Source organism: Pyxicephalus adspersus, chromosome 6 (assembly GCF_032062135.1).
Source record: "Pyxicephalus adspersus chromosome 6, UCB_Pads_2.0, whole genome shotgun sequence".
Taxonomy (NCBI): Eukaryota; Metazoa; Chordata; class Amphibia; order Anura; family Pyxicephalidae; genus Pyxicephalus; species Pyxicephalus adspersus.
The window spans coordinates 63,503,500-63,524,006 of record NC_092863.1 but is presented as its reverse complement, the minus strand read 5'-3'; the positions used below and the strand labels follow the sequence as shown (position 1 = coordinate 63,524,006).

The window sequence follows — 20,507 nt, the reverse complement described above, 5'->3', positions numbered from 1 at the left end:
ATACATACATCTGGCTTGAATGTATCACTAAGCACACTTCTAACTGCCACACAGTTTAGCTGCTGCTTTGCCTAAGCCATAAAACATTTTTTGTCTGTTTGCGTTCAGGTTTTCTATCTCTAAATTAAAAAAAAAAAAATCTGTGAAGAGTGAGATGGGTCACTTTTCTGAATATGCGTAATTTTAAACTTGAGCTTTTTCGAACATTGCAGAGAGGCTTTTGAAATTTGCCTGATATGTAAAAAGTTTTTCTTTTGTACTGGTTTAAAAAGAAAGCAGTACTCATTTTATTTTGTTAGCCCTGAGTACATGTAAAACACTACAAATTAATCCTTATTAGACAGCAGTACCACAAAGCTCAACTGAGAATATTATTGTTCAAACCTAGAGGGCTTCAGTTATAAAACTTGGAGTCTGACATTCGCTTGTGGTAATTTTCCAAGTCCATGTATTTCAATGGCAGTTATTGATTGCCACAAGGGAATGTTTGAGGGAATGTCTGATTACCTGTTTTATAAATAGGGGCCCTTCCCGGAGGTATATAAATATATTAGATACAACCTAATAAATGATACACACATTTAAGGCCAGCAATCCATACTCTTAAAACATCCTACAAATTAATCCTTAAGAATATCACCTGATTGTCACTTGAATACTAACTTGGAAGTCCTACAATGCATTGTAAAAGTACTCCAGCCTCTGCGCACTGTGCAGCCTAGTGGGCATTTGCTAAAGAACACCAGACTTTCATTAACTACTGGCTTTATATTCTCTTCACAAATAGGAGCGGGTTCAAACTGAACACTTATGGCAGATAACGAGTCTGGCAATAATATGGTAAACATTTTGCTGTCTGTCTGAAAATCCCCTGGTACAGAACAATGCCTAGCCTCATATGACCAGTGTGTGTAGCCACTGGCAGGCCACTACATTCCGTAGACCAAAATCCAATAGTAGAGACCATCTGGGACAATATTAATTGGGGCATCTGACAGCACCAAGTGGTACCCATAAACTATCCAGGACCTATTTAATGGCCTGATTCAGGTCTGGGAGATGATTCTCCAGGGAGATCTGTTATCTCAGTAGAATGTGTAGACATTGCAAGCAGTTCATGTGGGGGACATAAATGCTACTACATTATGGGATGTGATGAAATCCGCACAATCATTTTTGTAATTAAATTTTTACTTTCATTTTCAATGTTATTTTTTAATTCAGCCCATAGTGAGTTAAAAATGTTGGTTGAATTACACAATGCATATTAATGATTTTCAACTTGATTAGTTTGGTCATTGAGATTGGATATGGGACTTCAGTGTTGCTTAAACTTTCTTGAGCAGTGTATGAATATTTACATTCAAGCAGGGAATCAATTGTGAATATTACTTTATATGGTAAGGCACTACAAATATGTTACACAAGTAAGGAAAGCTATAAAAGAGAAGCTTACATTTATAAAACAATAAAGTAAAACAATAGCTTCTTGTTAGAACACTGCATTATAACTGTATGTGCACTTAGTCCTCTAAATTTCCACAAATACTTGCTGATTCTGTGAATGAAATCCACCTGATGCAACTTGCTGTGTGTCAATAATAGTACATTGCTCCTACAGTTAGAGCGGAGTTGACACACTCATGTAGGACGATGTGCGTGCTTGCCATGCCATTGTGTCCCCTGCTTCCTAGCTAGCAAGCATTCTGTAACTGAAAGGCCTACCACTGTGATCTGCAGTGTCTGGAAAGGCAAGCGGAAAATGAAGGGGGATTTGGCTCAGTCAGAATGTAGTTTTTTTATTATAATTTATGAAGCTTACTTATTAACTTGAATAAATACTTGTTCAAATTGTTGTACAGGGAAAAATGCTGCTTACACCCCAAAGTAATAAAAACTGAACACCCCGGGTGTTCCCAGTACAGGTTCATTTTTGTTTATTTCACACAGTATGATTGAGGTGCAAATATCGCTTCCTTGACTGTTACTACAGCTGCTAGATGCTTCAATTACTGTTTTGCCAGCGGAGCAGGAGCACATATAGTGTATGTAAGTCCTACCTCTCTGCCTCCTGTTAGTACACTGTCTCTCCTACACTAAAATAATAATCAGGAATATCTGACACATGTAAAGAGTTAATAAAGCTCACTTATTTTGATTTAAGATCTAAGGCTTACATAGACATGCATTTATTGGTTTTACAGTAGTCAAAAATCTTCAAAGAAAACAAAAATACCTAGTGAGATAATGTTAGCATGCCAAATCAAACCCAATAAAATCAGTGTTTGCTTTGTTGAAGAAAGCACTTTAAGTATTCATTTATTTTTATGTAAATTCCTTTTTCCATTTGAAACAAGTTTAATAACAACTAGACAGAATAAGCATCTGCTTGAGCAACCAATAAATGCCAATGTATCACACATAACCCTCCATGGGATGCAACTTGACCTAAAAGGATCAAACACTCAGCAATTACCTATATGAACCTTTTTTGGATAACAAAGATTTTTACTACACCTATTTAAAGCAGCCATACCTGTGTATTGTAATGTATAAAGGACTATTTCAGACGTCTAGTTAACTGCAGTGGTCTGCCATGGGTTCAACCGTGTTACCAAACTTTCCTATTCAAGTGAATGGGAGTTGCTGGGACTCGAATTATGCCCCCAGCTGAATTATATGAAAATTTGCTGGTAGTGGATCCTATGGTCAAACATTTCTACAGGTCCCCTATTAACATAATTACTTTTCATAATGACTTTTGTCATATAGTGGCCAATTGTCAAAAATGCACAGCTGTCACAATAGGAAAAGAATAGAAAGGAATCACATTTTATCAGCAAACTGAAATGAGAGTATATTTTATAAATTAGAGCCCCACGTGTTTAAAATTAGCCTAACTAGAGACATTTTTTATGCAGTCACAGTTCATTTTGTTTTATCATACCCTACGGTTCAAGGCAATTCTCAACTGTTCATTGTTGGCATTTCGCTAAATGATTTAGTAACAGTAAAAGATATAGTTTTCACAAAATATCCTTTGATTTTGTTTTCATTTAAATTAAAAAAACAGGAATTTCATGGAAACAGGATTTGCTAAACCAGGAATCACTAGGATTTATTTTTTATATGTAGTTTAATTTATTCAAAACATGGCTCTTCCTATTGTAAGTAAATATATTTAAATATAACTTGTGAGCATGTCTAGAAAGTAGTTCTTTATAACATGAAAAAGCTGAATTACAACCAAACTCCAATGTGTTTTATTCTTAGTTTACAATAGAGTGGGTAAAAAGTACGTCTGTCAGGTTTATTTTTTCTCTCATTTCTGTTTTTGTGACACCCATATGAAAAATGGGGATGGGTTGTGGCTATGGCAGGATTGTATTTGTACAAAAAAAAAAAAAAAGCTTTTCAGAAGCTGTGACCATCACCCTCATTTTTTCTTAGCGATAGAGACCATAAAAACACACTGCTTCTAAGGGCTCTATTTATAAAAAAGGGAATCTGACATTCACTCAAACATTCCTTGCTGGGGATCAGTTACTGCCATGAAAGTACATGGCCCTGGAAGATTCCCACCATGGGAATGTTTGAAGGAATGAATATCTGATTCCCTGTTTTAAAAAACAGACCCTAGGGGCTGTATTTATATCATTTTTGCTCATCAATTCAGCTATATTTTTTTCACAGTCATTCCGATCCCTATGCACTGCTAGTTTCATTGCATACTACAACTTGGCCTCATTCTGACACCTAGTGGCCAATCTTCAATGGAGCTTAGCAGACACTATACATCGAGGAATTAAAAGCTGAATTGACAGGTGAATAAGTTATAAATACACTCCTAAATCTTTATCGTTCAGTTTAAAATTAAATACAAAAATGCTGCTGGTTCCCCCTTTAAAGCCTTGGGCTCTGTGCCCAATTTGAGCTGCTTTCCTCTGAATAGTTTCAGACTTACAGTTCCTGGTGAGTATTGCAACCAAAGCTTACTTTAGTGGTACATTTATTAAAAACACATTTTTTTTTTAAAGCACAACTCTCAGATATATCAAATGCTGTATATTCTTTGTTGAGCTTGAATTCTAAAGAAGCAGAATTTGTTGGCTCAGGACAAGTCAGACAGCATAGCTCGCAACTGTCCCCTTCTGGTCAGGACAATACCAGCTTCTGGTAGCAGTCCTGCCGTCCTGGCATGCTGTGTAAAAGTACCAGACACATAGATCAGGGGTGTCAAATTCAAATACACAGAGAGCTGAAATTAAAAACTTAGACCAAGTCGCGGACCAAACTTGAAATTTATTGAAAGAATTGAGGAAGTTTTTCCTTCTCATTAGATATAAAGCATTTTCTTATAGAAACAAAGAGGTTTTGCTTAACATTCAAGCCCATAATAGAGAAAGAGGCCTAAGAATGTTTATTAAATTTTACTGCATGATAGAAAAATAATAAGACCACAATAAGCCATGCAGAAGGGAAGTCTTTTGGATTTTGTTTATCCTGGAGTGTGACAAAACTTTCACTTTGTTGTAATCTACATGGTTGTCAGTAGTATAGTAGGGTAAGTAGTCTTGTTTCCTCTTATTGTTCTTTTCTTATTTTTTTACTTTGCCAGAGAATGCAATGTGAAACCAAAGGAATTGCTGCGTTCATTTGGTTTCACATTGCATTCTCTGGCACAATTCAATGGCTTACCTGTCGGTATAAACTCGGCGGGGTCCACGCATAGGCTGCTGTTCAATAGACACGAGTGATGCCACTACTACAATTCTTGCATTACTTGCGCCTATAAAATGCGGCGCCTCTCCTAGGCAGAAAGGCCGCTGGTCTATAGATGCGAATGATGCCGGGATTTGTAGAAGTGGCATCACTCGTGTCTATAGAACAGCAGCTTATAATGAATTGCAACTGGCCCGCGGTTACTACGGATTGCAGTAGCAGTGGGCCAGCTACAACTCATATTACCAATTCTTGGGGGCCAAAAAAAGGATGCTGCAGGCCATATTTGGCCCGCGGGCCAAAGTTTCACACCCCTGACATAATGTCCTGGCCTACACTTATGTGTAACTCCGCCAGCTGCCACTGGATGGCAGCAATATCCCTTAGAGTTAGTTTTCAATGGACAATGCTGATGTCAGCTCCCCTCTCTTTCACCTTCATCTTGGTAGTCCTGGTGTATAGGAGCCCACATTGGATGATGCATCTATCCGTTGCTGGATAGAAAAATGGATGGACAGACAGATCATTCATGGTGGACATTGCTGGATCCTGAAAAGGTAAGTATCAGTTAAAACTAGAATAAAGATTTTTTATACATGGTGATGTGTATTATTTCTAGGGCACTTGCCACTATTGGCTTCAGATGGGTCTGGTTTTTACCCCCTCTTCCTTTTTGGTAAAACCCAATCCCAGAGTACTTTTCATGTATAGGAGAACCCATGCTGTTTCTTTCCTGGTTAAAACAAGACTTTTGCCAGAAAAAAAATGCAGCATTTTTTATAAAAAAATTGCATTATGTGATAAAGTTATCTATTTTAGGTGTGTGTGAATCTTGGCCTGCAATGGGAGAGTGGGCGGGTTCTATCCAGGGACACAGCCAGCCCATGTCCCTGAGCCTGGGAACTGTACTAGGGATGTGGTCCGCAGCTCTGGCCAGTGTGTCCCCCCAGTGGGGTCCTTCTCCTAACCCTGCTCAGGGGTGCACCGACCAAAGCCGCGGACCACTGCTTTTTGACCTCTGCAATAAAGGTAAAGGAAAAAGAAAGATGATTGATGGTTTACCTTAAGGATGCAGTGTTTTTTTTTCCACATCAGTCAATGGTGTCTATCATGCTTGAGCCAAACCCTGCCTATACCCCACCCACTTGACCAGGCCCACTGTTTGCTGTCCCTTATTTGCATTTTTAAATGTTGGGAGGTATGAGACAGGTAAATAATATTTGCATTCTTTGCATTTGTAGCTCAATTTCCCTTTTTAAAAAAAGTTTTAGCTTTAGGTTTTTTAATAAAGTTGCTGACAATGCATTTTGTGCATGAGTCTGGTTCTCTTTGAAGCAGAACAGTGGAAATGTTTCCTAATCAGTGGATAAATCATATCTATAAAGAAGTCAAACATGGGTTGTTCAAAACTAATTTGCCTTGTATGGACCATTCTATATTTTACAAATATTATTATAGCAGAGAAAATGCCAAAACGTGTTACAATTGCATTATCAGGAGATTACACTTATAGGGTTCATTCACATGTACATACACATGTAATCCCTAGTGTAGCTTTGTGTATGATGCCAGGTATCCTGCATGTGCTGGACTTGCTTCAGACTGACCTGGCCAATCAACATGGCCAAAGATCTAGAACCTGGAAGAAGGACAAATGAAGATAGCAAAACCACTAATGAGCAAAGAGAGGTAAATGTAATTATTAAATTGCAATCAGGCAGGTATTTTTTTTTCCAGAAGGGATATCACCCCTCCTTTCTGCAATAAACAACATACCTGCTCAAGGATTGTTTTCTAATTAAGTCTGCTTTTTTAGTCCCATTAAAAAATAAACTGCAGAATAATTGTTAATTTTTGGCTTTCTGGCAAGCAAAGTCCTCACTTTAATGTCCTCATGGGCTATGACCTGCAGCAGAATGTTTAGCATCCATCACTTTCAGATGTGTCAGATGTTTCTGACTGTCATTACAGAGATGATATTGTGTCTGGGGACATCTTTTTACCATTATAGGAATAATTGTGTCTGCTGAAATGTTTCTGGTGGTGTCAGTTTGCATCTCTAATGACATGTTTCCAGAAGTGTCATTATAATACTGCTTTTCTATGTATGGACTTGTTTCTTGCTGTGTCAGTTTGGAACTGTGTGTGTCTCTGCTGCCATGTTTCAGAATGTGTCAGTACAGTACTGATATTGTCCCTGCGGATATGTTTGTGATGTGTCAGTATAATACAGATGATGTCTTTGTTGCTGTATTTTTGGCTAAAGTACTCCTTCTGCCTTCTATAATAAGTATAAATATATAAATCCTGACAAGCGACCTGATCTGAAAGGGCCTCATTGTATAATAAACGGTGCTAGATTTATTCTTTCATCCCCCTGGGCTAATGGGTACCCCAACCAGGACCATCCCAGGAACTGAACATAATCCTGCAGTCACACAGTCCTAATGCTTGGCACTATTCATGTATGTATTACATGCTTTCTACTACTGCAGAGTTATTGGTCATCTGTCTGCTGGCTCTTTGCCTCCTTGGGCTAGTTACCACTATCCTTCTGGCTGGTGCGTGTGTGATAAGACGTGGGATAGTTTCTCCTTCGGGATGGAGCCAGGATTCAATCTCTTGATTTAGGATAAGGAAAGACAGGTGAGAGGAAGTCCAGATGGGGTCACCACTATTCGCAGCTACACGAAGAGACCCTGCACCCTTCACTTACACTGACCTTATTCTGGATACTGGGTGGAAGAGGCAGAAAATAAATGATGTGGTAGTAAAGGGTGTCCTACCTCTGGAAGATGTAAAAGGTACCTCCCTCTAACAACTTTGGGCATTTTATTCTTCCACAGGCCACCAAAAAGTGTTGTTTCTGGATGGCATAGCAGCAAAGAGGCTCCCCAACATACTTACCCTATTCAGCACCTATCCCCCATCACCCAGCCCCTCTGTAAAGCAAAGCTGCTGCTCTCCTTCCTCTACAGATTACAGAAGATTACCTCTACAGTGTATGTACTGATCCCATGATTGTAAACGATGATGTCATATTACAAGTGCTGGGATCTGACCTCTGCAGATCAACTTGCAGGTACTGGAAATGTTTTGCTATGGCTATTACAACATGTTTCCCTGAGCAACTTTGCATATGGGAGAAAGAAGAGGATGAGCGGCTTTGGTTGATCAGGGGCAGGCAGGCTGCTGGGGTTGGAATATTACCCCCTTCTTAAAAGGCTCCCTTGACGATGTCACTTAAGCCAGACAATTTTATTTTTCCTACTGATCGCCAGTGTGAGGGGCACTGTGTTACATACAGTCTTGACCACTTCAGTCTGTAGCCTGGATTATTTCTTACATAGTCCACATTATATGATGTTATATTTTATAAATGCTGCCCCCTGCAAACTATACAACATGCTGTACACTTCTGATCTCTGCACACAATTTGTCATGGTGTTCCATGCAATCTGTACATGTATATACCCATGTACACTATAAGCCATGTTGCATATACTCTTGACCCCTGCACTCTTAATGCAACATTGTGCATACTCCTGACCATTGTAGCACTCTTGACCACTGTAAATGTATTACTATTAGCATCCAGTACATCTAAACAGTTTATATAAACAGTAAAAAGTACAGTGCTCAGGAGGAGGTTGCATACTACTTTGCACTACACTCCATACACTATGTTATACATACTCCTGACTCCTGTGTATGTTGCATTCTATATGCAATGATGTACAAACTTCTAAACTCTACATCCCATTAATATTACATTTATTTAGTGATGTCTAAACACAAATATATTTTACATACTCCCTAGAACTGCACTCCATACACTATATTATACATACTCCTGTGCTCACCAACCTTTTTCAGGCCCATGGATCGTGCATGCGCGGGGAGCCGTGTGTCACTCAAAAGGGGATAAACTTCCCCCAGAGTGATGTCATGATCCCAGAACCCAGGTCTGAGCCTGCGATGGGAGAGTGGGCAGGTTGTGTCCTCCCTGAGCCTGCGATACATAGGGAAGTAGTAGTCTGTGGCTCCGGCTGGTGCGCTCCCAGCAGGGTCTTTCTTCTGACCCCACTGGGGGACGCACCGGCCTGGGCCACGGACCACCAACATTTTCTTGCTGCTCTATACAGCATGTTGGATATACTCCTGACACTTTGCAATCTATAGGTTGAGGTGTACATGGTCCTGACCCCTACACTCCATTATTCTTAGTATTTGCTGCTATCTATGCATTAGTACATTTTACATATCCTTGACCTCTGTGCTCTATAAGCTATGTTGTAAGCACTCCTGATGTCTTACAAAGTTATGATCAAAGTGTTTATTGTTTCTGCAGTGGGCACCCCCCAGCTGCTCTAAAAAAGGTCTCCTTTAAGATACGATCACATAAAATGTTAGCTCCCGGTTTCTGTTCTTTGTGAAGAAAATCATGTGATGGAAGAGTTTAGATTTATAAAATAAGATCCTTGTGCTTTATGAATGATGTAGTATATGATGTGAATATAACATTTATTGTGTTTTAGCTACTCCCTCCACCCATTTCACAATCCCACTTTATGTTTCAATGATCCACACATGCCTCTTGCTTTCCTCTAGCATTTTGTCCCTATTATCTATTTTCAGTTGTTAGAAAGTATGCAACTGTCTTGTGTCACTCTGAGCTGGATTAGCTACCAACTAACCCTAGGCAGGAGTTTAGGGCCCAGGGAATGTTAGGGGCCCCAGATACAGCTATCATCATCTTGCAGTAAATGAGGTGTGCACCTCCCTGTTATCTCACAGGAAAGAATAGACTTGGGGTCTGTTGGGACTATTCCAGCATAGTCCATGCAAATAATGAGGATTTATCTGTGCCTACTGCAATCCTTATCAGTGATGACTGAAGGGATGGAGGTCCAAAGCTGATACCATGTCTAGAGCCCTTCTGCCCTAACTTATCTTCGGTGCCACACAACAATCAAGTTGATAGCATTAATCTACTGAGACTATAAGATAGGACCTCATAACCATATTCATGCTTGAGATTGGAACTAACCCTGTTTTTATTCAAGAAATGTCTTTTCGCAATTTTTTCCCTAAACTCATTCATAGTGAGCTGTATGTGTAGCTTGGCGTACAGTCTCGGCATGGCTGGCTGCCGGGAATGAAAGAACCCTTGTGCACATGAGCAGGAGTTACATGCGCAGCTCAGGGTACATTTTAGAGAAGATAGCAAACAGACAGGTAAGTTTGCTACCAAGAGACATAACCTGCCCCTTCTGCAATAAAGAACCTGCCTGCTCAGATTTTTATTTTTTTTGCAGGTTTAGTTCTGCTTTAAGTGACAGTTGCCCATACTTTGTCAGTATACCTAGATCCAGTGACTATAGGAAGAAATCTGTCACCCAACTGTGCTAGCAGATCTGTAGGTGTATAGACCCGCAGTGAGCTGTGACCACAGGGGAGAAAGACACGACACAACCTGTGCACAGACAGAAAGAGTGAGAACCCAAATGGATGACACTGGTTGGTAGGGCTGAAATCCAGAACCCTCTATCATATACTGGAATGTGTTACAATCAGTTAGCAACATGATGTGTTTGTGTTGGTTTGCCCCCTCCCTCAGCAGCCCCAGGCTCATTCAGCCCTAATGACAAACCTCTTTGCAGTTCTTTCCCTGTGGTAACTGACTCTGTAATACATGTGAGCACAGCCTGTAAGTCACAGGACATCCAGCTCACAGTGTATAAGGGCGGCCATCTCTGTTCTCCAAAAAATGCTAGTTCCTTTGCAGTAATGCTAGTACTCAGGCTTCAGGTTCTGAACAAGGGCCCATTCACACCCAAGGTGTGAAACTACGCGGTTGTCAGCACCCTGATGCACAACAAACTGCTGCTGTGAGTCTGGGAGCGGCAAACCGCATCGCATGTAACCAGATTCGCGTGCAGCAACCTTAAAAATCTCCAAACAACAACCACAGTCTTGGAAACTGCCATGATCTGTCACAGCTGTGTGCAAACAATGGTTCCCAATCTCTCCAATTCACTTGAATAGAGGAGATTGGAACTATCATCGAGCCTGTGGCAAAATGCTGCAGGTTTAACAAACCCAGAATAGGTCTGTAGATTAGGAAAGTTTTAAAGCGTACCTTAACTTAAAGGCAACACCCTTTTTAAAAAAAAAAAAAAGTGCAGCACCGCCTTCTAATTTTCGATTGCCTAGGCGATCGAGAATAATTAGGGGCGCAAAGCCTCCCCGGATACCTACATCAGGCATCTCGAGAGGCTCTTGGATGCTTCTTCTGCACATGCCTGAGCATCTTGGGCATGCGCAGAAGGAGCCTTTTTGCACAAAGAGAAAAATTTGCCAATCTCACGCATGCGCAGTGAGATCAAGTTTTTTTTCCATCCTATGTCACTCAATCTTGTGCCTGGGTTGGCTGACGTAGAATGAAGAACACGGAACAAGAGGAGAAGATGGCGGGACCCGATGCAAGACACCCCTGGATGGATCGGACCCTGCTGGATTGAAGGTAAGTGCATTTTTCTTTTAGGCAGCTTTCAGTTTAGTTCCTCTTTAAACTGACATGACACAATACAACCTGGTTGTACAATCCCCTTTAGATCCACCATCATCAATGTAATGTTAGGTTCCTCATATCAGGCTAACTGAATCAGAAGTTTAGAATTCTCCTCATATTGCAGAGTTTTGGTAACTCAAAAGTTGTGTGCAGTATTTCTGTTTAAGGAAAACTTCTTTTCTGATGATTTCCAGTGATCAGAGAATGGATGAGTGCTGTACACACAGTGCTGTTCATGTAAGGTAAAAATTCTGTATTTTTTTTTAGGTGCAACACCCTTTTTTTTTAAAAAAAAAGGGTGCAGCATCGCCCCCTGATTCTCGGCCACCTAGGAGGTCGAGAATACGTGGGAGCACAAAGCCTTCCGGGATTCTTACGTCAGGCATCCCGGGAGGCTCTTGGGTGCTCCTTCTGCCTTTTTGCACAAAGAGAAAAATTTGCAAGAGTGAAATCGGCAATTTCTTTTTCATCCTACGTCTCCCGATCGACCATAGGATGAAGAACCCGAAAGAAGAAAAGATGGCGGAGCCCGGCATGCCGGGACGATGCGGGACCCAATGCAAGACACCCCCCGGATTGAAGATGCGTTTTTTATATTTCGAGTTAAGTTCCTCTTTAAAAACCTGTATCACCAGGCGTTCCAGTCAAATGCACATTTTCCATGGGGGTTTGCTGATGTGCAATTCTAATTGCAGGAATAACACTTTGAACTCCTAGGGGGGTATTTATAAAATAGGGAATCTTCCAAGTCTCATTTGTTTCACTGGCAGTAATTGATTCTCCCGCAGGGAATGTTTGAGGGAATATCAGATTCCCTGCTTTATATATAGAGCCCCTGCATGTATGTAGTATCACAGACACAGGGCCAGCCATACAAGCATGTTCCTGTGTCTAGCAGCCATGTGTACGGTGATACAGCCCGGGGATATGACTTTGTACACGCTGCTATACCCACACATGAGCCTACATGCAGGATGGATGGGGCTCCAAGCCACGCCCCTATACACTCGGCTCCTCCCCCTGAGCACCAAGTTCTGCGTGTCCGTACACCTCTCCGCTCTGCGCGCTGACTTCTCCGGACCCCATACCGTGCCGCGGACCTGTCAGCCCCGCTGTGTCCCCTCTCTGGAGCCTGGTCACCAAGTAAGTACCGGGGAGCCCCGTGAAGGAGAGCTGACTGAGTTACTTTTGTTTTTTCGGCATCACCTAACCCTTTACCGTGCACTCTCCATAGCACGGACTGAGGCAACCTACCGCTGTAACTTGTGATTGGTGATGGTTTCCATGGAAACCGCTGGGGATTGGTCGCACTGATGGGATTGCAGTCAGCTGTGTGTATGGTCTCACCACAGATATATGAATATAAACCTAACAGATATATACATAATAAACAGATAAATAATAATGCTTTTTACCAGTCCTGTGCTCTGTGGTCAGTGTTACCCAGCTCTGGCTATAACACTCTATTTACACTAGGGTGACAACCCTCACCAATTTGTATGAATGGGGGCGCAGCGTTGTCACTCCTAGGAATGTGCTCATTATTAGGACTACAGACCCCTCTGGGTGGTGGGGGTTGTGTAGTTCATAGCGTACAAAGCTGGTTTGTGATTGCAGGTCAATACACAGGAGGTGACAAGGACTTTTTTGGGTTTGTATATGTCTTATTAGATGTAAACAATAGCAGTGTACCGGGCGTTTTATGGTGCAGTGTGATGGAGGGAAAAGGTTTCACAAAAAACAATGTATATCTGTCTGTGTGTTTATATGGCAGCCACTGGCAGGAAGGGGTGTGTTAACCCTTGCCATGCTTTACACCTGGCATGCATGCTGCCTAGAAAACACATGGCGTGCCGGTATTCATCAGATATCACTACCTCCAGTGCTGCCTAATCTTACCCCCAATACCTCCCTTCCTGGGGCAGAACCTGAACCCCCTGCACAGTGCCTACTACTTTCCTAAAAGTGTTTCTCAGCCAGGGTTCCTCCAGAGGTTTTTGAGGGTTCCCTGATCAATGAGCAATCTGAGCCTCTCAGATCAGTTTAAATGACACTGAAGATCTTTTTAGCTATAAGGGTGACATTCTTCCCACTGGCCAGCAATGTAAGATACATTCTTCCTAATGACCTCCACACAATTATACTGTCATCAGTGGATATAGTGATTATAGCAGGGGTTCCCTGAAGACCTGAAAGTTATTTCCTCAATGTTAAAAATGTAGAGGAGCACTGGGTTAACCTGAACCCCCTGCCTGACGCCTAACCTACCTAGAACTCTCCGGTTACTTCACCATCTGGTAGCAAAGCAAAATGTGACTGAACCCAAGCTGGCGGCTAGGTGAGCTGGGTCAGTGCGGGGTGTTCAGTTTTGGGCTGTGTCTGGAGATCATTGACCCCGGTATCTCTAGAGGTGAAGCGATATAAATTTGTGACTTCTGTTTGTTGTAGAAAGGTTGTCTCCTTTGTTGTGCGTCCCTCAGTACAATGTCCCTGCTGTGTGTTTACTAATTGCTGCTTTGGTGGTGTCCTCAGACACAATCCCATACTGATATAAGGCTGGTATTTACCATCAGGGACTTTTATGTCCGTCTCCAGGAAACCCAGCAGACGGGCCAGATCTTCTGAATGTCTCTGATTGCCTGCGAGTGTAGGTGAAACAGTTGCTCCAGTGACCTGCAAGTTATTTCATGTTGTGGTATGAGCCCGTATGTTATAATCCCTGGCCTGTAAGCTAGGTGGGGGGGTTACAGTAAATGCTTGTGATTGGAGCCGGGCTGCAGATATTGGGTAATGGAACAACTCGTAGCATCGGGGGTACAGAACAGCCTGATACACATACAAGCGTTTCTCTATGGGGTCAGTTTATAAAACAGTGAATCTGACATTCATTGAAACATTCCTTGCTGGAGAATCTTCCATGTTCTTGTGTTTAAATGGTAGTAATTGATTTTCCACCAGCGAATGTGTTAGTGAATGTCAGATTCACTGCAATATAAATAGATCGCTAGGAGAGCAGTAAATGACTTATAATATTTCAGAACGTTGGAGCATAGAAACAAAATTCAACAAAAGTACTCCAGAATCAACCCATGTGACTGGACAGCTTCCATCAAAGACCTTTCTTGGGGGAATTTTTGTCTCATTGCATTTAAAGGGTTACTCCACTGATGTAATGTAGGACAGTGAAATAAGTCATTGTATTTATTGTCTTAGTTGGTGCAGGCTTGTGAAGTATAATATACCTGGCGGTGTCTGTGTATAGGTGCGTCTCAAGGAATTTGTCAGGAAAGACATAACACCTTGTTCTAATGTCTGAATCCTCCAGAGATCAGGAACAGAAATATCTTCCACATTCACAAGGTGTATATTAACATTCACATCTCAGGTTTAAACTATAGTAAACTATGGATTTGTATGTCAGAGGGTTGTATGCTTAATCCATCAATGTTTTGAGCACCTAACAAAAATGAACATCTTATGGGATCTCAGCTTGAGTTTCAATGTGCACAGCTATTGCTGCCATTACAATGACATTTTATTACAGAGGAGTGGAAACATCCAAACCTACTGTATATGGAGACACCCAGCACCCCATACTCCAAGGTCACATAACTAATACAGAGATGTCACCACCAGAGTATGAGATACAAATCAAGTGGACGCTCTTTTTACTTGGCTTTACCTCCCAAAGCAGCTTCCTCATTTTCCATTTTCCCACACTTTAGATCAGGGGTGCCCAACAGATGGATTGCGATCTACCGGTAGATAGATTGCGGAGCCCTGCCTTTCAAAATAAACTCTACCGCGCACAGGAGTTATTAAGTCCAAGTTTTTATTGTTGGTAGATCATTTTGACGTGGTCATTTTAAAAGTACCTCACGAGCCAAAAAAGTGTGGGCAACCCTGCTTTAGATGATTTTAGTTGCAATCTCTTCTATGTTCTCTGTTTTGCTGGTGAGGCCAAAAGAAGGCCACTTACGTTGGGCCAGAAGCATGGCCGGGCAGTTGTTGTCAACAACAATTTGCAACAACTACCAGAAAAAGAATCGTAATCCATGTTAACAAATCAAGAGTTTTAGTTACTGTTTTCAGATCTAAAGCAGTAAACTCCAAATATTTGTACTGTTTTATTAAATCTTAGATATTTCTAGTGGAAAACATGTACAGCCTAAACCTTTTGTTTAGTTTTGAATGGAGGGTAAAACCCCGATGAGATTATTTTTGCTATTACTGGCCTGCTGGGAAATTTCCCTTGAAATGTAGACACAACACAGTAAGAGGAAATCTTCCAGAGGTGAAGGAAAGCTTAGACAGATGTCACCATTTGTAGATTTTTCTCTCACCTCTTGACATCATTTTAGGATTTATAGTGTATACCTGGGGTGCCCAACCTGTGGCCCTTTACCCTGCAGCCATACTTTGTGGACCCCTGTAGTCTGTGTTTTCTGTGACTACATAAGCTGGTAGAAAAAAATATTTCTTTAGAACTGCAGCTGGCAGGTTAATGGTTTGGTGTGTTTTTTTTACTGATCATTTTGTTTTTTTCTGTGCCATATTTCCTGTTGACTTCACTTACCATTATGTTCAGCCCTCTGGTAATATCAAAGGCCGCTCTTGAGGCTTCCTTTATCGTTTATGTTGACTACCACTGCTATAGTCAAGCTGCTGAGAAAGGAAGAGGTGTAAAAAAGAAAAAAGTGTACTGATTGAGATCTTTAGGTTAGCTTGTTATAACCATCATATGTTTAACATACATTGCTGAAATACACGCCATCAATATTCAGGTGTTGCTAGAAACAATTAAAAAATCATTACCCATTCATAGTGAAACATTTGATAAAAAAATTCCGCTGTTTGGGCTGCTTAGCAGAGAAATGGCTTGTGACCTTTTGTATGTGCACACCAGTTTCTTGAAGACTGCAAAGCCTTGTTCTAATTTCTTTCACTTCTTGCTTAGATGAGTGCCAGATGTATGGGGCACCTAACCTGAAAACTTTAGTATGAGTTGTAACTCTAGTGGAAATGTTTTGAGAGTTGCTCCGATTCTATGATTCCAACCTTCTGGTTGTTTAATGCTGCTTATTTTTTATTAACATTTACATTATTTTCCTATACTTTTTTTACCAGTTACGAATCACTGAGGACTGTTTTGTTTCATTGGGGATTTAGGTCCATTATATCTAAATAAAACGTCACCTGGGTTCCCAAATCCACACACCCACCACAGCCAAAACAAAGAGCTCCGGATAGTATTTTGTGCAATTTTTGTTTCTTTTGTATTATGAATATTGGGTAGATATGGATGGATATGGATAATGCTGCAGCAGGTTTGAGATTTAGTGGTGTTGGCGGGTTGTTTTAGCTGGGTACTGTCATGTGAGGATTTTGATTGAGCTACAAGCAAACAAAGCTACATAATAAGCATTTATATACATATATAAGTATATAGTACTGTTTTGAGGTATGCAAGGCCAAATGTAGTGGGTTTTTTACAGGGGCTGCAAAGCCATCTCTAAATCTTGGTCTCAAAGAGAAATACTGGCTTACCCATTCCTTCCAAGACTTACCAGGCCTTATTTCCAAATAAAGTGCCACAATTATTACCAGCTTTATCCTGGTCCTTTTATTCCTCTTCCAGATAAAATAGAGAAGGATTTTGCCAAATACCCACCAGTGTTCTTCCCAGCTACTTTTAGCCGGGCGTACCACCCGGCACTTTTCGGTAACCACCGGGCTGTTTTTGGTTACTAAAAAGATGGGTCACATTACCGGGGCTACCACCCGATTTCTTCCCACCCGGCTAAAAAAAAATGAGTTGAGCACTTGCATATCCAACAATGCTACACTATATATATAAAACCACAGTATTTTCCAAATGGTTTTGGATTTCTAAAAATGTGTAGACTTCTGATAGTTGGCCAAGGAACAGCATTTGCTTTAAAAGATTAGTCTGCCAATAAACTGTTCAAACTTCTTGTGCTTCATTATCAAGTTTCTTTCTGAACCTGTGTGGTATATGACATCATGCATTAAAGCAAGCAAACATCAGACCATCCAGTTATCATTTTACAGAGTTCATAATGACTAACATCTCAGACATGTTCCCTGTACAGTGATGTTCATGTTGAGCATGCCATGGGTACTGTTACAATTTGTGGGAACTTGTACACATGTCAGTATTTGTCAGTAACTTGTTCTAAAGGTTTTTTCTTTTCTGTTACCTTATTTGCCTAAGAAGTGTTGAGGAAGGCAGGAAGTGGCCCAACATTTTCAGTTAGTTTGAACAGTTGTGTAAGACGGTAGTGTGTGTTTATAAATGTCACTCTTTCACCTATGTGTAGCAATGTTTTTGTTTGTGTTAACATGCCGTCATTACACATGGAAGTAATTACTAGTTGTGTTGACTGCCCAGTTACAACAATGTGTGCTGTGTGATTAGTGCACTTTCCTGTTTCTTATCTTTTTTTTTTTTCTTTATTTGATGTAAAGCTTGTTTAAAATTAGACTATTCTTTAGCTCTCTGTACAATGCAGAATGGGAAATCAACTTTTTTTTTTATTTGTTTGTTTTTAAGTTGTATTAGAAAAATGCGCAAATAACTAGTAAGTAGGCACTTGTTTTCATATTGTGATATTTTAAAGCTCCAGCCTTATCTTCAGCCTTATGCAGTTGTACAGGACAACTCCTGTGCTGAAATTACTTTGATTTCTCTGCACACTATGTGCTAGTGATTGTGTGCTGCAGCTTTCATGGCCAATAGATATCCACTGTCATCTACCACTTTCTCCCTAGCTTTATTGTTCCTTTCATTCATTGGATTCATGTTCTTTCAGTCATGCATTACATGTGGGTATTACCATAGCTTCTTGTATTTAGTAAGTTTTGTAAAGCACCTTGTCAGCCCCTTCTGTTAACCATAATCTGTTCGCATTGCAGAAACTTTTTTTTATTCATTTACTGTCTGATGGGAAATGGAGATGATGGGCACTGAAAATTACAATTTTAATACAGTATGGAAGAATGTTTTAATTGCTGTCAATTGATTACTTTTCCAGTCATATTTTTTACATTTCCATTGCAGAGACAGGGAGTGAGAATTTAAATATATATATAGGGCTAGGCTTTGACCGCATATGAAAGCTGTTTTACGTGTCAAATGGCCTGCATCTCTCTCCATTCATTACTAGGATCTAAATATCTCTGCCATACATCAGTCCTGGCAGGGCAAGATACCTTATTTTTCTCTTCTGCAGCTGACATTGAAATGTCTTTGTCCTTTCTCCAGCCTAAAGGGGAAGCATCAGATGAGCTCATCTCTTTGCTCTATCCTCCTATCAACTCGTCTTTTTTTAATACTTAAGCCCAATGTACAACTTGTCTATACTGTTTAGAGGTTTGATAGCTGGTTAATCTTGTGTACATTCAATAATCTAGAAACCAATGTTGAACTGCTTGAATGTTTGTCTTATATCTGAAAAGAGAAAACCGAAAAGAGCAAGTATTGGACACAATGTTAAAATAAACTGCTGTTTTGCATCAGAATTACAGGCTGCATTGTAATCCTGACACAATTATGGGTATTATAGGGTTGCATGGCAGCCTATTACCTGTTCAACCCTCAGGCTGTTGTGCTAGTAACATTGCTGCCAGGGGTAGCAACATGCGGGAGGGAGATATGAGCACCCAGAAGTGCTGAAGTGTAAAGGCTGTTGTAGAAAGTAATCCCAATTCATTCAAGTGGCTAGTTCACATCTATGTGCTGCAGTATTTAAAAAAATGTGTATATAAAGGGTTTGTAGATATTTATATACAGTAAGCATACCCATGCATAAACCATTCCATTTTACTTATATGCACCACTGAATGTTTGTTTCTCCCTTACTTTAAAATAATCTAAATCGCTATTTTGGTTTGATATCTCTACTATTTTTTAACTCTGGGTTTTCTTGTAGCCAAAGTAAATTTTTAATGTTAAGAATTTGCAAACAATAATTGGCAGAAAAAAGGCCATATATGCATAAACAATTCATAAAAAGACTTGACCTGTATATTCAGGCCATGTGCTTGCAGGAAATGGATGAAAAATCGGTGTCAGGTCCTAAAATACACAGAAGCTCATTAAGTCTTTTACATTTCTAAATTTCTCTCCAAGGCAAAACTGGCAGTCTATTTTCTCCTAGTTATAGTATATGTCTGTGTAATTCGTTATTGCCTTTTATCACACCTAGGATATTCTTGCTGTCCTTATCCTGGTGTGCGGTTTCTATACACTGTTCTAATTCCAATTCCTTGCAGACACTACTGCATTGTAAAGCTTGGAAAATTAGGTTATGTAAAGAAAAATGCCAACAGTTAGTTTTGAGAGAGCCTTGCTAGCCTTTTATTTAATCAGCATGGTCATTTGTACAAAGCAACTGTTTCCCAGCTTGCAATAAATTCTACTTCTGGCACGATGAAAGGCCTCTTCATCTCCTTCTTGCACAGTGTATTGTATTGTTTCCTCTTACTATCTGAATACATGAAATCTATCATGGGAAAGTTAATGGTGACAAAGTGAACCTAACTGTGATTGTGGGGAATTCCCTTTTCAGTCCCAGTTGTAATATTGAACAGACCTTCTATACTTCATATTAATCCTACATTGTGTTTTACTCATTTTTTTTTTTAATTCAGTTTTAATACAGTGGACCTTTCACTAAAATGGCCACATGAAAAACTGTCAATTAACTGAACGTTTACTTGCAGCAATAAAATGTAGTTATCTATTGTTTACCTGGTAGTCTGACTGGCCGAGACAGATTCTTTGGTACATATGTGCCTGTATAGATACTTGCACTACCAAATGCTATTTAGAGATCTGTAATGAAAATGCTCTCACACAGCCCATTTGTTGATATAGTTTCCTTGTAACTCTGACAATTGTATTACCAGCTATAGCTTTTTCCATTTCTAATAAGGCTGAAAAAGCTTGATGCATGAGGTCATGTTTACACTTTCTATCCAATGATTAATGCTGAGTGGCTCACTGGCTTGTCCAGTGCAGCGGAGTGAGCCTCAACCACAATGACCTGACAAACATCTGTTAGCTGGTTGGTGGACATTTACCAAATATTCCCGACCACCACTGTGGCTTCTTCATAACTTTGCAGGCACCAACAGCAATATTGGTGGGGTCTACAAATGAGTATTTGTGCTGCCCAAGCTTTTGTGG

The 20,507-nt window shown here is 40.4% G+C and overlaps 1 protein-coding gene across 1 annotated transcript in view; it reads left to right on the top strand.

Moving 5' to 3' along the window:
• Positions 1–12,282: 12,282 nt before the first annotated feature.
• TNFAIP8 (TNF alpha induced protein 8) overlaps positions 12,283–20,507 on the top strand; it is a 59,654-nt gene continuing 51,429 nt past the window's right edge. The window contains exon 1 of the mRNA XM_072416050.1: positions 12,283–12,439. Coding sequence (XP_072272151.1) covers position 12,439 — 1 coding nt within the window. The 5' untranslated portion in view covers positions 12,283–12,438. The remainder of the gene's footprint in view (positions 12,440–20,507) is intronic.